The sequence below is a fragment of the Pseudophryne corroboree genome, chromosome 8 (assembly GCF_028390025.1).
Source record: "Pseudophryne corroboree isolate aPseCor3 chromosome 8, aPseCor3.hap2, whole genome shotgun sequence".
NCBI lineage: Eukaryota > Metazoa > Chordata > Amphibia > Anura > Myobatrachidae > Pseudophryne > Pseudophryne corroboree.
Genome location: NC_086451.1, coordinates 413,991,402 through 414,009,243, shown reverse-complemented (window position 1 = coordinate 414,009,243; position 17,842 = coordinate 413,991,402). Strand labels below are relative to the sequence as shown.

The window sequence follows — 17,842 nt, the reverse complement described above, 5'->3', positions numbered from 1 at the left end:
CAAGCAGAAGTGACCTACAAAACATAGGGCCTGTCACATCAAGTCTGGGGTGACACAGAGGGATCTTGGTGACACGGAGCCTGTTCTCATTGCAGGGCGACAAAGACAAAAGGACGTTAGAAGACAGAGGCTACATCCATCCCAAGAGATAGATAGAAACCACATACTATTTAAATGTGCAATGGGGCAGATAGAGTGTCTGATTGGTCGATTACATCCCAGTCACACTCATTAATGCAAATTAAGTTAAATTGCTGAAATGGAAGCAAGATTGCATTGCTCTCCATATTCCATTTACCAAATAAAAATGAATCTTTGCGTCTTTTTCAATTAGAATCTCACTTGGGTACTAAGCCAAGATTTTTCATAAGGCAACCTAGGCACCAGCCTAGGGACCCGTGGGTCCAAGGGGCCCTTGGACAGGCCCCACCAAAAAATCTGGCCTGTCCAAAACATTCCTATAGTAGCACTGCGGAACTACACCAGGATGTCATGACATCAAGCGGACTCGCCCATACCCCCAAAGTCTCGTTGTCTGCACCGTACATGCTAATAACTTGTAATATACGTGTAATGTAAGGCAGTCCTGTCCACTTTCCACCTACCATAAAAAATAAATCCTATAGGTGTGGGGTCTGTCCCCCTGTATGCTTATACCGATATCTGTCAGTTGCGGGGTTGTTGGGTAGTCAGTGACACCCTAGTAAATTACCCTGACACCCTAGTAAAGTCACCCAGTGCATGCAGTGTGAAAATGCAAATGAAAGCCCTGTGCCACACAGCCTGAGACAGATAAGCCCACCACAGTCTGTGGTGATAACTCCATCATTATATGTCACAGGCACTAAGCAGGGCACGATGAGCGGATTCGGTTTTACTCGGTTCTCAAAACCGAATCTTATTGGCTATCCAAAACACGTGACATCAGTGAGCCAATAAGATTCGGTTTTGAGAACCGAGTAAAACCGAGTAAAACCGAATCCGCTCATCGCCGCCACAGACACACACATAAATGTGCATGTACCCTAACCCACCGCACCACCAGCTCATTGTGTCCACACCACAACCCCCACTGCAGATGGCACCTCGCAATGACCTTCTGATCCCCAGCACTATTAAGGTTAATTTAGAGGTTCGGGTATTAGGGATAGGGTAGTAGGGTTGGTGTAGCGGTTTGGGTTAGGATATTAGGGTTCGTTTAGAGGTCTGGATTAGGGATAGAGTATTAGGGTTGTGTAGGATTTAGCAGATTGCGTTTGGGGTTAGGATCAGGAATAGGGTAGGGATGATATGCGTTCTGAATTTACAGATCTAAATATCTTTGTGTAGATTCAGGCCTAGGCCCAGAGTATACAGTTTTCAACATCTGTGGAAGGTGGAATTGCGGTCTCCTTTACACACTCATGAATACTATACACCTACAGCAGATCCTGACCAGTCCAAGAAATACAAGGTCCTGAATCAATAATCCTGAGAATGCCGCCTAGTGACCTATAATGACTAGTGACAAAGTTAACTGATGTTCTTTGATAAAACCTGCAATGTTTGGAGACACAAAATCATTTCATCCACTGTATGTGGGCAGTTCATTTAATTTAGGGATGGCCATCGACCATCGATGATTTAAACTCATCGATGGTTTATGGCCGATGTAGAATACTTTTGCCATCGATGGGGGAGAACCAGATGGTTTCCCTCCATCAGTGGAAAAGTATAACCAAATATATATATATTTTTTTTTAATGTGGTGTCGGGACACGGAGCATAGCTCCGCCCCTGACACATGCTACGCCCCGCCCCTGTATCCTGATTGGCCCATGGGCCAATCAGTGCAAAAACAGGGATAACCATCGATAGTAGGAAACAATCGATGGTTATCCACTGCATATTTGGCAGCCATCGATGGTAACCATCAATGGCAACCACACCGATGGCCATCCCTAATTTACTTTAAATGTGACACAGGTTTCAAATCTACTTCCAAAAGACCTAGGGCCTGATTCAGATTTGCACCCAAAGCAGATGTTCATGCAACTGAGCAATTATTGATAGACTGTATAGGTGCACCGGAGATGCGCCGTTCGGAAAGGGGGCATGACTCAACCAAAGGGGGCATGGCCTCACGGGTGTCTTCATTTCTTCACCAACTTTTATACCATCCTTGTCTGGGCTACGACCCCCTGCTTCTCCAGATCTCACATCCTTCATTAGGCAAAATGTACCCATCAGGCTAACCTTCAGTTTATAGCCCCAATACTAGATTGCTTAACTTCATCACGCCTAGATTGCAGGCGCTGCTTCCGCCATCAGCCACCTCACATCAATTCAAGCAGCAAAGCTTCGCACGTGATATAAAGAATTCCTTCCCACTAACACAAAAGAATTCCCGTTTCTAAATTATTTATTTTCTTTTGGCAGTTGTAAACCCGAGAAATGCAATTGCAAACTAAACATTGTTAACAAGGGTATGGAGGATGATACGTCCTCGGAGGACGTGTAGGGATTTGGCACACCTCACAGAATGGCCTGCCTCATGCCGGGTAGAAGACACCTATGTTGGTGTATGACACCTGTGCCAGGTGTGGGCAGCAGTGCTGCTAGTAAAATCACAGCCTCATTGACCGATGTTAGACCATGAAGGCTGATCCTCCCAAGCTGACCATCGCGGGGGCATCGGTACCAAACTCGGACTATCACCTACTAGCAAGGAAGTGAATGAGATCTCATTTCACGGTCAGTAGGATTGGAGGACCCAGTCTGCAAAGTGGGTGGGCACTTCGGTGCTCACCTGTGGAGGAGGTGGGTTGTAGTACCCAGTAGCGGATCTTGCTACGGGCACACAGGATTTTTGCCCAGGGCGCCGCCTTCCCGAGGGCGCCGGCGTCAGGGCAAGATCCGCTACTGTTTGTCAGTGCCCCCCGATGCTGTGCGGTGCTGTGAAGGAAACTAGACAGGTAGACGCTACCCGTCTAGTTTCCCTTCGTGTAGAGGAGCTTTGCTGTGCGGTGTGCAATGACGTCATCGTGCACCGCACAGCATTGTGGGACTGGCACATAGACACTAGGGGTCAAAATTGACCTCTACTGTCTATGCTGTGCTATGGGAGAGACGTCATGACGTCTCTCCCATAGATCCGAGGAGCGGCGCGGCGGAGGTCAGCAGCGGTCGGGAATCAGGAGCGGGGATAGTAAGTATTAATTGTTATTTTTTGTGTTTTTTTTAAGCGGCACTACTCTACAGGGGGCACAAATGGGGGCACAAATCTACAGGGGGCACAAATGGGGGCACAACTCTACAGGGGGCGTAACTGACCACGCCCCTGTATTAAGCCATGCCCCTATTTTGCCCGGGGCGCCACAAGGGCTAGAACCGGCCCCGGTAGTACCCACCCCATTTACCAAATTTGAATAGTATGTTTGCAATGGCTTTTCCTGGGCCACCAACTTTGTGGAAGTGATCAATAAAATTTGGACCTTCTTCCGCCGGTCATGGTGTGTTGTGTCTTATTCAATTGCGGTCTGAAAAGTTAATCTGAAAGAAAATAAAAGGTTTAAACAAAGCGCAGGCCCAAGGGAAGCTCTCATATGTAACTGGCTTAAAACATATACAGAGCATACTTACCTATATCCCTGAATTACACAGAGTTCTCCAAGGAGAGTAAACTATCCGTCCAGATCTCATCAATTTCCCCATCGTGGCCTTTCCTTACTCTGCACAATTGCAACATTATACAGCAGGGGTGCCGTTCCCCACCGGGCAACCACCTCTGGTGTCTCCCGTGGGAAGGGGGGAGGGGGGGGGGGATAGGCAGCAACAAAAAGTCAGTACGAATCATACTATAGATTGTAAGCTTGCGAGCAGGGCCTTCCTACCTCTATGACTGTTATCACCCAGTTTGTTATTGTTATTTCAAATTGTAAAGCGCAACGAAATTTGCTGCGCTATATAAGAAACTGTTAATAAATAAATAAATAAATAATAAATATAGAGGCAAGTTAATGTATTCACTTCATTTCTATATTAATTTAAGCTTATGTAACTCACAACAACCAATCATATTTGCTTTTATGCTCTAAAAGCTCTAAAAAATGCCAGCTTTAATGTGATTGGTTGCAACAAGGAAATACACGTTTGTGAATATTACACCTTTTTATTAAATAAGCACCTTTATCTTTCATATATTGCCACAGCGGCTGACACAATCCGACCCAATCACTCGTTCACACCATGCTCATGAGATGACACCCTTGCCCATTCACAACTTCCGCACACGAATCCCAGCACATACGGAACACAACACTAGCAACTGTAACAAGGTAAGATGAATTGTCGTCATTCATTAAAAAATAAACATATTTAATGATTAAATCATATTTTCAAACACTTAACTAGAAGAAGGAATGAAGGGATTTATTACAGTAAGTAAACTTAGAGGAGGACTATAATCAAGATACCATTTTTAATATGTAAAATTAAATATATGTCAACCTTGCAATTTATTCCAGTAAGAAGGAAGAGCATCAGGGCAAAATATCAAACACATTTTTAAAATTAGGTAAGTTCTTTTATACTGAGATAAATTGCAATGTTTAATAAAAATTTAAATATACTCAACATTTTAAAATATTGTATTTTTTTCTGTAAAGGTCACCTGTAGTCGGCACACAGCGAAATAAGCCAACGTGTGGGCTAAACCATTATTCAGTCGGAACTAGAAACAGCAGTGAGGCACGAGGTACAGAGTTCCTGATGCCAGAGGGATGCCACTAGTTCAACCCACAACATGCTGCCTTCACTGTGGATAAGCTACAGGTATGCCTCTAGCAAACAAAGACAAAGTAACGAGAAGAGCTAACTATTTATCTTCCATCTTTCTGTACAAAATAACCGTAGAAAAACAATAATTTCTCATAAGAAAAAAAAAAAGATATTACCTCCAACCACAAAAAAAATTATTTAATAGCAACCTTTTTTTTTTATAGTTTGATACAAAATAGCAATAAAACATTCCAGCAAGATACAGAACACTGCACAGCTAGTGCAAACTTTACAGGCTTGTGTGGGTGTAAGTGGTGTGCGACGCTCATTTGCACCTATCTGCACTGTGCAGCAGTGTCTGGACGTGACAGTGACTGACCTCTGACTTCTGATGACCTTCACGTTTATTTCGAGAAGCCACAAACTATCAGTGATTCACTATTTCCCTGCTCCATCTGTGACTCTGGTGAGAATGGTTGTCCCATGTTAAGGTCAAGTTGGTCTGATCTCACAACTTTTACTACATACATTGCTTTATCTCTATAATCTTCCTTGTATGCATGTATTCGCCATTGATACAGAAGGGAGACAAAACAATCTGTATTGTAAAACTTGTGTACAAACAACAGATTAAATGATCTAAAGGTCTCCTGCTATCTGTGAGGTTACCAGGAATATAAAAGAAAACAGATTGTCTTTGTAATATGCCTCTGATAGCGCCAGTGTGGCCTAGGTGGGGAACAGTTTCCAACAAATGGGGAAAACTTCATCCTTTTAAATCAGTGGTTTCCAACATGTGGCCTTGCAGCTGCTGCTGAACTACACATCCCAGCATGCCGGCATAGCATAACAGTTTTAGCATGCCCTAATAGCATACCTGTCGCAGGGCAGGCTGGGATTTGTGGTTCCACAGCAGCTGTAGGGCCATATGTTGAATATCAGTTTTAGGCAATGCTGAAGTCTACTTTTTGGCTGTTGGCTACAGAATAACTTTGTAATAGGTCCAAATGGCTTCCAACAAAGACACATTAAGGGCTCATACACACAGGTAGCAATTGTAAGCATTTAGCCTGCGTCCTTAAAGCCTACTAAGTGCGCTTTAACAGTGATAGTCTAAAAAACATGTATGCAAACAGGTCTGAATAAGACCCATTTGGACAAGCAATTGCTCAGCACAGCGTTTCCAGGTGCTATCACTCCGTACAGTACTGTATAATGATGCTTATTACATAAATAGTCATTAATGCTGCGAGAAGACTTGCTATATGCCCCTAATGCTTTGATAAATTCTGTCTATGCTTTATATGGCGGGGTTCTACAATAACTGTGTGTTTGAGCCCTATAAGTCCAAATGAAAGTTTTTTAGACTACAGTAGATATGAAGTTCTACTGTATGTTAGGTTTTAGAGGTGCCTCAAGCCTCATCAAACATTTGGGGCTGTAGAAAGAAAGAAAAGTCTGAATTTTCTCCCATTCATATGGTCCATTAAATGGCACTGATGTTCCTCTTACATGGGGATAGACCGCACCATATAGGATGTGGTTCCGGGTGATGGGAAAATGTCAGAACATGTGCCTGGGCATAGGTACCATGTAGGATAAGTATCAGCCACCCTGTACTTAAAGTGGCCGGGTAAATTCACAGAAACTAGCTAGGCCACTCAGCTTTACGTAGGTGTCTACTAGGTAAATTTAACTCATAGAGTTAAGGAGAGAACATAGTTTGTGAGACTACACCCAAACTTTTACATTCTCAAAGGTACGTGCCATCCTTTGTGATTGTAAGTTACAGTAAGTGAGACTGTCTTCTAGCAATTTTGACCACCTTAGAGCAAGACCACTTACCACAATAGCCAGACTGTTCTACCATGGATGAGAACATGTCTTAGTATGTTTTGGCAACCAGCCTTGCAGTGGGATGATAATGATTGACACTGGCCTTCATTCAGGGGCAGACTGGGGCTGTCAAACAGCCCTGGCATGTTACTGTGTGCTCGTGCTGTAGGCACTGGCGCCCACAACAAAGGGCGTGGTCACAGCTCACAGGTGCGTGCCAACAGTGATGGGGGCCTGGATTTGCGGCACACCTCAGTCTTTCTGTAAGCTGGGTGGCCGGCCAGGTTGCCGAGAGGCAGAGGAGCTTGGCCAGCCGTTGTCTCTGTGAGCCAGACAGCCAAGCAGAGCGCCAGGAGGCTGAGCTGCTCAGCCAGCCCCGGTGTTACTGCATGGCTGTACCGGCCCATCAGACCATTGGACCTACTGGATTTGCCAGATGGCCAGCCCAGCCCTGCTTCCAGTGATCAGGGGTGTCTTATAAGGGGATATATCATATTCCTTTAAGTGAGACAGTCTGTAAGAAAAACGGTCAGAAACACAAAAGCAGATCTATTTGTTTTACTAGCTTGGGCTAACAGTGCTTCACTCCTAGGCCGAAAGGGATTGTTCCGTCTAACCAAGATGCAGTCAGATTCAAACAACTATCTGACCGATCAGAACTAATATATATGGCTGGTCAATGACTGTCAGTAACTCTGTACATTCACAGGGCAATCTCTCTGCATGGACCACTCACAATCCAGCTGTGTGACCTGAGTGCGGGTCTTTGTATTGTCATAATTACGGTGGCACAGTTCCGATTTCAGGGGACTGTCTCTGGAGGGAGGTAATTCCAGAAAAATACCAAAACACCAGAAAAATAGGGATCTTATGTGAAAGACGCCTACTGGGAGTGTGGACACACTAACTATGACGGGGTTGCGTTCCAAGCCCTGATTTCCAGCAGCTGATGTTGGGAGCTACACAGTTGGACCTAGGTGAGCTACTTCTGCAGCACTGCCAGATCCGCCTGTGTGATCCGGTAGCTCCGTGGCTTGTTTAGTCATTATGCATGTGGTGTTTGAGTGCACAAAAGTCACACTGCCAACTAAGCTATGTGTTTTTAAGTGCTTTTTAAAGGTAAAACCCTACACAAGAAATAATCAGTATAGTGTATATGCTGCAAGCCAGAGTAACTGATCAGATAATGGCTTTTAACAGACTATTGTAGTCAGATATATGAAAGCTATTATCTGATTGGTTACTATGGGTTTCTGCACTCCTCATGTACTAAATAAAAACAAAGGTGTTTAGTGCAAACCTTCACAAATATAATCAGGTTTTTATGACTGTGTAAGGCTGGTTTCCAATGAGTTCCTAATGAGTGAGACCATCTTCTCAGAAGACAAACTACACATAGGGGTACCTTGCGCATGCACTGGACCCGTTCTTTGCGTGAGCGAATGTGTCCTGTGTCAGTGATTGACAGTCTGCTGCCGTCTGGGGGGGCGACGGCCTCTCTTTGTGAAAATGGAGGTGTGTCGCCACCGTTTAGGGGGAGGGAAGCGACCATGGATCTCTGACGTAGGATGGAGATTTCCTGGCCTCTGCAATGGTGACGTAAGCCACCCGATGGTGAGTGAGAGATTCGATGCTGCATCCTAGGATGCAGCTTGGATCACTTCTGCAGCAGGAGGTGTCTGCTTGTAATAGACGCCTCCTGCTGCATCACCATACAGCGCTGTCACTGCTGCTTCCAAGGAAGTGACAGCAACTCCAGCCGCACCTGTGATTCTTTTACTTAAACTGTGTTATGGCGCAATATATTGGTTCTCAATATTATCTTCTGCCCCGAGCTACCACCACAAACTGTATATTGTCTTCTATCATTTATACAACCTCAGCCCACCCAGATAATACCCATGGATCAGTAACTGTGCCCAGAGTAATTTTGGCTACTGTGGCGCCCTGATTAGGAAAGGTGCAGCTCACCCCTATACATGGAAGGTGATTTTCTTCCAGCCCAAGTAGAACAATACTACAATAAATGGAAGATCGTGTCCCTAGTAGGTGGCATTTCCACTGAATGGGAGATCATTCACCTATTAGGAATTAGCACCATTATACGGAAGGCCGCATCTACCACCCAGTAGTATAGTAGCATGTTTGCACACAACTAAACTTATTGTGGGACATTACAAATGGAAGGGTAATCCTACTCTTACTGCAGAAATGGTGCCACAGACACTATGGACACAGTACCACCGAAACCATGATCAACCCTAAAAGCGGCAATAGCCATCTACCCTATTAAATGTTGATGCACTAAAAGGTCATCTCTTTATTCTATGGGCCATAAAATGAGTGAAGATATTGGTCACCTAGGGGTATATTTACCAAAGTGCAGGTTTTCAGAAGTGGAGATTTTGCCCATAGCAACCAATCAGATTCCACTTAAGATGCATCTAGCACCTGCTAGAAGATAGTAGCTAGAATCTGATTGGTTTCCAATTTCCATGGGTAACAGCTCCACTTCTGAAAACCCGCACTTTAGTAAATAAACCCCCAGCACACAGATAGGAATGTCTGCTCTGTATAATGGACATCTCAGCTGCACTTTTTGATCTCAATTAAGGTCAAAGAAAAAGGTGGTTTCACTCATTGGATGCACTAAGTGTTCTCTGCCGTTGGTGGAAGTAGAAGGTCTGCAATGCATGACAGTATAACAGGTGATGGGACCATCACACCAGCTGGATGGCTGAATAGAACTTTACACGAATCACTCAGAGACTTTTAGGGGGACATGTACTAAGCAGTGATAAAAGTGGAGAAGTGAGCCAGTGGACAGGTTGCCCATGGCAACCAATCAGCATTGCCATTTAAAATTTGCATACTATAAAAGTATACAGAGCAGCTGGTTGGTTGCCATGGACAACTTCTCCACTGCCTCACTTCTCCACTTTTATCACTGCTTAGTACATGTCCCGCTTATTCTCTATGGAATCTTTCCACCTTAAATGGGAGACTTTATCCAAACTGTAACCGCCTCTTCCGCACGTGCACTGACAGGTATCATATAAAGTTATCTTTACATATACTTTCTAAGAGGTTGCTTGGTCAATTAGAAGACTAAATGGAAGATGTGTCCTCAAGAATGTACCCATCTAAACACATAGGTGCCCAATAATGTCTGGAAAGCACAACTAGGTTCCAGGCCGATACTGTTTGCAGGTACATTATCTCTGTGACTTTGTGACTATAAAATATTGGTTTGTTCCGCACTTCATTCATCATTGCTCAATAGAACATGGTCCCACTCATGACAAACCCGTCTCACTCACAATGATTGTCTTTTTTTCCCCCCCAAAAGTGAAATATCATTAAAAGAAGAAATAAATAGTTTGTGGGTCTTTTTTTCTGATAAATAAAAATGCAATGTGTGTTGCCTTCCTAACGAGTTACACATCCTTAACGAGTAACTCCATCAACTCTAATGTAGCTTACTTAGCAACATTATTCTACTAAAAATTACTGAAAAACTCCTGGGGCGGTATGTAATGAACTCCGGGTCCGGCGGTCGTCAACAAGGCATGGTTTAGCCTTTTAAATGATTGCCCTTTTAAAAATAAATGCAGAGTTCGGCAGTCATGCCACACGGTCGCCACAGTCGGACTACATTACATCTCACCCCTGATATGTGAAATGGAATTTCTGCCTGAAATCGCCTGTTGAAAACACACACTTTAATGCTGACATTTAAGGCACAGATAACCGACCTTCCTTAATAACATCTGAAACCATGGAAACAACTTGATCACATGCTTACATAGGTTGCTGAAGAAGGACAGTTATTTCCAACCTGTCAAATGTCAGCAGTAGTGTGTTTCTAAGATTTAATCAGGTAAGTCTAGTATTAGTCGGGTTTCACATATAATGAGTTATGCTGGCAATTTCTAGTACCCAACAGTATCATGGTTAGGCAACATCAACTATGAGTGTTCAGGTCTCTATAGGCATCAATAACAAACAATGCAGACTGTTAACTTTAACATATCAAAACAATGGTTTAGGAGGACAAATATGTAAAATAAAAACCTTTGTTTTTTTTCCAGGGAATGAGACCTACTGTACATAAAGCCATTGAAGGTATACCTCCAATGTAAGAAGTTATTTATCGCTTCGGTCTAGCCTCAATGTAATACTAGCATGACTTGACCATTTTGCAATTCTTGGCACCTTTGCCATTTATTACCATAATGACTGGCATAAAACTTGGCACAGGACACCCCTGTCTTCCCCTGATTTCCACTTTGAGGCAAACTGCTATGCAAAATTACCACTTTTGGATTGCATTCTTTTGATTATGCTTAAGTGTGCCATTTGTATAGCTGTTTCATTTGAATATTTAAACCAGTGCAGCTGTTCTCATTAGTCATTATCACAAATGTGGATTTAAATGGGAAATACGGCAAGAAGAGGTTCAGGTGTACGGACACCACTGAAAGAGCATGGGAAATTCATCCTTGGGTCAGCCTCGGCTATAAACCAGCCACCACGGGCTAACCCCCCCTCAAGCAGTGATTTCCTTGGGTTAAGTTTTAAGGACTGGAGCACAGTATTACTGTTTAGACACAGATGTCCTAATTACATAGGATGTGATATTCTCCCATATCATATACCTGTGTCACCCTTTATTCCTCATGTCTGTAGTACCAAGCTTTGGGCCACCAGCCACCCATGTTTACAGTATGGACGTCAAATTCCACAAAAGACCAAGCTCGGAATAGACAGCATTCTCTATAATATTACATATCACGAATCAATGTACAATTTATATTTAATAACAGCTATAAGAATGGTCCAGTTGTTATCGATTTGACCAATGCGTCTTATTTTAACCTCAGTTTTTTACTGAACATGTCTGCTTTTTTTTTATCATGTTCATGCTGTGATAACTGTTCTTACTTGTGGTAGCTGTATCATTTTAACTTGTATGCCTCTTCCAAAATAGCTTTTTATTTTCCACTGTTCTGGAAATTAAAAGCTATTTGTATTATCACTGATTAGCTGATAATGTTATCTATAGTTCTCTAGTCTCTGGGCAGACTCACTCAATGAATGAAGCAAGAGACTTCCCCAGGTGAGACTGACTGCTGTGCATGACTCTTGTAGAGCCACAGTGGTGTCTGCACAAAGACAGGTTTCCCCCCCCATTATTAACCTGACATTGTATTATGTGTCACACCAATTACACGGCACTGCTTACATCATTTGTACTTGTAAAATCTTAAAATATATTGTGTAGTCCTGATTATTACGTGTTCGATATGGAATGTTCGATATGGAAGTAATAAAGTATTAATTCTAGGGATAATAGTAGCCGCCAACAGTTGATATATGAGCTGTATTCATAGTTTGTTCAGATTTGTAGCTGATTTATACAAATGTGATGTAAACCCTATAAAATGTTCAGTACTTGGCTTCTAGATTACACTGGATCCAGACTGGCCTTAGCTTAGTTTGGTCTTCTGTGGACTTTAACCCCCACCCTGTAATACATTCTTGTCAGAAGCAACTGTTACTGTTAGCGTTCCCTCCTGCCTTGTTTTTTGGTAGGTCACTGACTTGCAACTCTATCTGCCTGAAATACACATATCGCCGGGTCACTCATATGACCTGCACACTCGCAAACAATGGTGCAATTCCTGCCATATAAATATTTTCTGGCTTTCAGGAAACGGAACATTAAACCTTTTTCCTCCTTCCACCCTTTTCTCCTCCTCTCACCGCACAGCTTTATGCTTGCCCCCGCAGCAGCCACAGTGTTCCCCGCACCAGTGGCACGCCCGTAGTGGGAGGTAGCAGCACATGCAGGGAACCACAAGAGACAATGCCACTAGGGCAGCCCAGCGTATGCAGAAGTGGGGGTGCCCTGGGTCACAGGAGCAGGGGTCCGAGTACTCGCCCTCTGAGTCTGACATGCAGTGGTATAGTAAGCTCTCAGCACACCACATGCAGGAAAGCTGGTAGACACAACGCCCTATAGGGTCTGGAGCGTCCTGGCATTGCCCTCTGCCATTCTCTTCACTGGTAAAAACGTCCCTGCAATACACACAACGGGCAGTGGCGGTGTCTTCGTCCCCCGCCATATGAGAGTGTTCCTTAGACTTAGGAGAAGGGGTACCATGAATCCTGCAAGAAGGGGAGGAACTGGGGTCCTTTAACGGCCCCTCACTTTCTGTAGTCGTTGTGCTCACAGCTCCTGGAAAGTGCCTGTCCTTGGCTTTGCTCCCGGTGGCTTTTTGGAAGTGGACTCGCAGGTCCGACTTGGGCTGCTCTGGCCGCTGTAGAGCTGCACGGCGGTAGTCTTCATATCCCTTCGACACCCACAGATCTTTGCAAGGATTAATGCTCTCAAGTTCTTCCTCATCATGGAAAGACAGACGCTGCAAAGGCTGTGAATGGGAGAATATTGAAACTCACATTAGCCAACAAGACTTCTCTGTAAAGACTTATCTAGGCATACATCTTCTTTAGACATGTCTTATTCGTATTCAGACTAAAACGTAATAGATGTAAACAGCAAGTAAAACTAGGGCCGTGGACTGCAGCACTGTCTGTGAGCTACTGTGTCAGTGGCATCATCAGTGAAGGGATGTGGGCTGCAATGTAAAGGCTGTGGGCTACTGTGTCAGTGTCATCATTAGTGAACTAGGGCTGTGGACTGCAGCACTGTCTGTGAGCTACTGTGTCATTGTCATCATCATCATCATCATCAGTGATGTGTGCTGCAATGTAAAGGACATGGGCTACTGTGTCAATGTCATCATCATCATCAGTGAACTAGGGCTGTGGAGTTCAGCACTGTCTGTGAGCTACTGTGTCAGTGTCATCATCAGTGAAGGGATGTGGGCTGCAATGTAAAGGCCGTGGGCTACTGTGTCAGTGTCATCATCATCATCATCAGTGAACTAGGGCTGTGGACTGCAGCACTGTCTGTGAGCTACTGTGTCAGTGTTATCATCATCATCAGTGAAGGGATGTGTGCTGCAATGTAAAGGCCGTGGGCTACTGTGTCAGTGTCATCATTAGTGAACTAGGGCTGTGGACTGCAGCACTGTCTGTGAGCTACTGTGTCAGTGTCGTCGTCATCATCATCATCATCAGTGAAGGGATGTGTGCTGCAATGTAAAGGCCGTGGGCTACTGTGTCAATGTCATCATCATCATCATCAGTGAACTAGGGCTGTGGACTGCAGCACTGTGTGTGAGCTACTGTGTCAGTGTCATCATCAGTGAATGGATGTGGGCTGCAGTGTAAAGACTGGGCTACTGTGTCAGTATCATAATCATCATCAGTGAACTAGGGCTGTGGACTGCAGCACTGTCTGTGAGCTACTGTGTCAGTGTCATCATCAGTGAAGGGATGTGGGTTGCAACGTAAAGGCCGTGGGCTACTGTGTAGGTGTCATCATCATCATCATCAGTGAACTAGGGCTATGGACTGCAGCACTGTCTTCAAGCTACTGTGTCAGTGTCATCATCATCAGTGAAGGGATGTGTGCTGCAATGTAAAGGCCGTGGGCTACCGTGTCAGTGTCATCATTAGTGAACTAGGGCTGTGGACTGCAGCACTGTCTGTGAGCTACTGTGTCAGTGTCGTCATCATCATCAACAGTGAAGGACTGTGTGCTGCAATGTAAAGGCCGTGGGCTACTGTGTCAGTGTCATCATCATCATCATCAGTGAACTAGGGCTGTGTATTGCAGCACTGTCTGTGAGCTACTGTGTCAGTGTCCTCATCATTAGTGAAGGGATGTGGGCTGCAATGTAAAGGCCGTTGGCTACTGTGTCAGTGTCACCATCATCAGTGAACTAGGGCTGTGGACTGCAGCACTGTCTGAGCTACTGTGTGAGTGGCATCATCATCATTAAAGAGCTGTGGGCTGCAGTGTAAAGGCTGTGGGCTACGGTTTCATTGTCATTTATCGTCATCATCATCATCATCAGTGAACTAGGGCTGTGGACTGCAGCACTGCCTGTGAGCTACTGTGTCAGTGTCATCATCATCATGAAGGGCTGTAGGGTGCAGTGTAAAGGCTGTGGGCTACTCTGTCAGTGTCCTCAGTGAAGGGCTGTGGACTGCAGCACTGTGACTGTGTCAGTGTTAGGAAAATCATAATTCAAGAAAAAAATTTTTATGTGTTCAGGACATAAAATTAATTTTCAGTACAGGTGCAATGGCAGTACAGGTGCCACGGTTACATACTGCACTGTTAAAAAAAAAAAACTAAAACAAAAATAAAGGTAGTGACCAAACCTTTGGGTACAATAACATATTAGAGCAGCAACAATGTCGGAAAAAGAGTTGCGCAACTCTATATAGATAAATAAAGGTTTTGTCAAAGATGTGCGCTAAAATTAATATTTCAGCACTTGTGTATAGCATCCAAAAACAATAACAATACTTAGCAGGATAGTTGTCAAATGAAAAGTGCTAGAATCCTGATTTTTGCAAAAACCTTTGTTTTATCTAAAATAAAATAACAAAATAAAAATAAAAGTGAAGAAAAAAAAGCCTTTCAGTGGCTTCAAAACATATTGTTGTAATTTCATTTTATTATAATCAATTAAATCAATCAATAAATTATTAATTTCTTTCAACCCTGAAAAATCCTTTGCTATTAACAGAGAACTAATTTGCGGACTTTCAGTGACTGCTAGCAAAACCGATTGTTTTTATTTTATTTTATTCTAAAATAATCCAATTAAATGAATCCATATATTAATCAGTTCTTTCAATCCTTGTCAGGAATCCTTTGCTATTAACAATGTATTCTTATGGCCTTTTCTCTTAGTGGCTGCAAAGCAGATTTGTGATTTTATAATAATAATAATAATAATAATAATAATAATTTTATTTATATAGCACTCTTTCTCAATAGGACTCAAGACACTTATCAGAATGAACAAAATACTTTACATAAACAAAGATCTGTAGAAAAGCTTTTCATAAAATACGGAGAGCATGAAGTTACTAAAAGGACATTAAGGAAATTCTTGAGTCTGTTTTTGAAGGATTCTAGAGTGGGGGCCTATCGAACTGTGTGGAGAAGCAAGTTCCACCAAGTCAGAGCCAAATGGCTAAAGGTTTGACCCCCAGATGAATTCTGGAAGATTCTAGGTACTGCTATAAGTCCTTCAAGGGGTTGTATAGTTAAACGGGTTCACTACGATATGCCGGCGGTCGGGCTCCCGGCGACCAGCATACCGGCGCCGGGAGCCCGACCGCCGGCTTACCGACAGTGTGGCGAGCGCAAATGAGCCCCTTGCGGGCTCGCTGCGCTGGCTACGCTATGGGCACGGTGGCGCTACTATTTTATTCTCCCTCCAGGGGGGTCGTGGACCCCCACGAAGGAGAATAAGTGTCGGTATGCCGGCTGTCGGGATCCCGGCGCCGGTATACTGTGCGCCGGGATCCCATCAGTCGGCATACAGAAGACCACCCAGTTAAACTGCCATCATTTCTGCCACTGCTGTGCTGCAATGCTTCATAGATGTACTATATTATTAAAGTAACTGCTGTGTGTTTGTGCTGCTGCTCTGTTGCTTAGTTTAACCAGATGTACTTTGGCCAATACTGGTGAACAATATTGTGAGCTGTGAGGTGGTCAAAATTGACTGGAAATGATTGGAAATTATTGAGATTAATAAAACCGTTCCAAATAACATGGGGCCTAATTCAGATCTGATCACAGCAGCAAATTTGTTAGCTAATGGGCAAAACCCAGTGGCAAACGCAGGATTTCTAGAGGGGGGGTTTCCGAATGCAATCCACAATCTCCCAAGAGCGGGAGTCTGGGGAAGTGGTAGAAGAACCCAGTAACGACCCTGGACATTAATGGAAAAAATTGCCTTTTTATATACTGGATTCTGTGTTGAATACAACATTAATATTTAAAACTATAGATTGTCTATAGTATAGGCTGTATCAAACATATTTAAATCATATACATAAGATAAGTGGTCAGGTTAAGCATACCATAAGAAATAAATACACAAACATAATAAAACCAGTACTGCACTTTCTAAGCACACATTCTCCCACCTCATGGTAAGCCTCCTGTCTCTTCTTCCTGGTAGCTACTATCTGGTCCAGTACACTGACTCTCAGATACACACACACAGAAAATTTGGTAGAAGACGCTGCCACACTGGACATGTGCAGCAGCTCCGCTCTGTCCCTTAAACTGCATGATGATGTGGCAGCAGTTCTAGAAATCGTATTATGTACCATTGCTATTGTTGTCATAATTTTAGCCACTTGCAAAGAGGATGGGGGTTTCAGTGCAACCGGAAACACCCCCTGCGTTTGCCTATTAAACCATGTGCACTGCAGGAGGGGCAGATATAACATGTGCAGGGAGAGTTAGGTTTGGGTGGGTTATTTTGTTTCTGTGCAGGGTAAATACTGGCTGCTTTATTTTTACAATGCAATTTAGATTTCAGTTTAAACACACAACACACAAATTTAACTCTCTCTGCACATGTTATATCTACCCCCCTGCAGTGCACATGGTTTTGCCCAACTGCTAACAAATTTGCTGCTGTGTTCAGGTCTGAATTAGGCCCATGATTTTAACTGTTTTTAGCAATTTTTTTTCCTTAAACATACATATCCAAACCCAAAACATCTGAGAGTGGAAAACCAAAACACGAAGATGAATCCAGATCCTAAACCAAAACCAAAACATGGGTGTCGGTGCCACCAAGTCAACCGAGGCTGGACGAATGGAAATGGGCTTTTTGCCACGATTAGAGCCACAGTCTATGAGGGCATATCTGCATGTATGAATACAGATTGATCATGGACTGGTGGTGTAGTAAGTCTCCAGAAATGGGTACCTGTGCAGATGGACTGACTGATGGACCAGTGCTGAACCCAAACTCTTCGGAAACAGGAGAGCGAACGTAGCAGCTGGAGGATGACTCGCTGGTGACGATGGTGATGTGTTTTGGTAACATTTCCTTCTGGCTGTTAGAAGATGATTCGCTATCTGTAGGAAGCTGAAAGAGAAAAGGATCAATACACTATATATATATATATATATGTATACACACACATATACATATACAGAGAGAGAAAGGAATATAGGCCCTCATTCCGAGTTGATCGCTCGCTAGCTATTTTTTGCAGAGCAGCGATCAGATAGTCGCCCCTCACTGGGGAGTGTATTTTCGCTTTACAAGTGTGCGATCGCATGTGCAGC

General features: G+C 43.7%; 1 protein-coding gene and 1 long non-coding RNA gene across 2 annotated transcripts in view; one reads left to right on the top strand and one right to left on the bottom strand.

Annotated features, from left to right (window-relative positions):
• The window catches only part of LOC134949366 (uncharacterized), a 38,836-nt gene extending 28,071 nt beyond the window's left edge, over positions 1-10,765 (top strand). The window contains exons 2-5 of the long non-coding RNA XR_010183150.1: positions 4,191-4,316; positions 4,506-4,555; positions 4,647-4,812; positions 10,686-10,765. This is a non-coding gene — a long non-coding RNA (uncharacterized LOC134949366). The remainder of the gene's footprint in view (positions 1-4,190; positions 4,317-4,505; positions 4,556-4,646; positions 4,813-10,685) is intronic.
• A 1,183-nt stretch (positions 10,766-11,948) lies between these two features.
• Positions 11,949-17,842, bottom strand: part of SPRED3 (sprouty related EVH1 domain containing 3) — a 99,155-nt gene continuing 93,261 nt past the window's right edge. Inside the window, exons 5-6 of the mRNA XM_063937885.1 lie at positions 17,478-17,639; positions 11,949-13,028 (exon numbers count right to left, since the gene is read on the bottom strand). Coding sequence (XP_063793955.1) covers positions 12,357-13,028; positions 17,478-17,639 — 834 coding nt within the window. The 3' untranslated portion in view covers positions 11,949-12,356. The remainder of the gene's footprint in view (positions 13,029-17,477; positions 17,640-17,842) is intronic.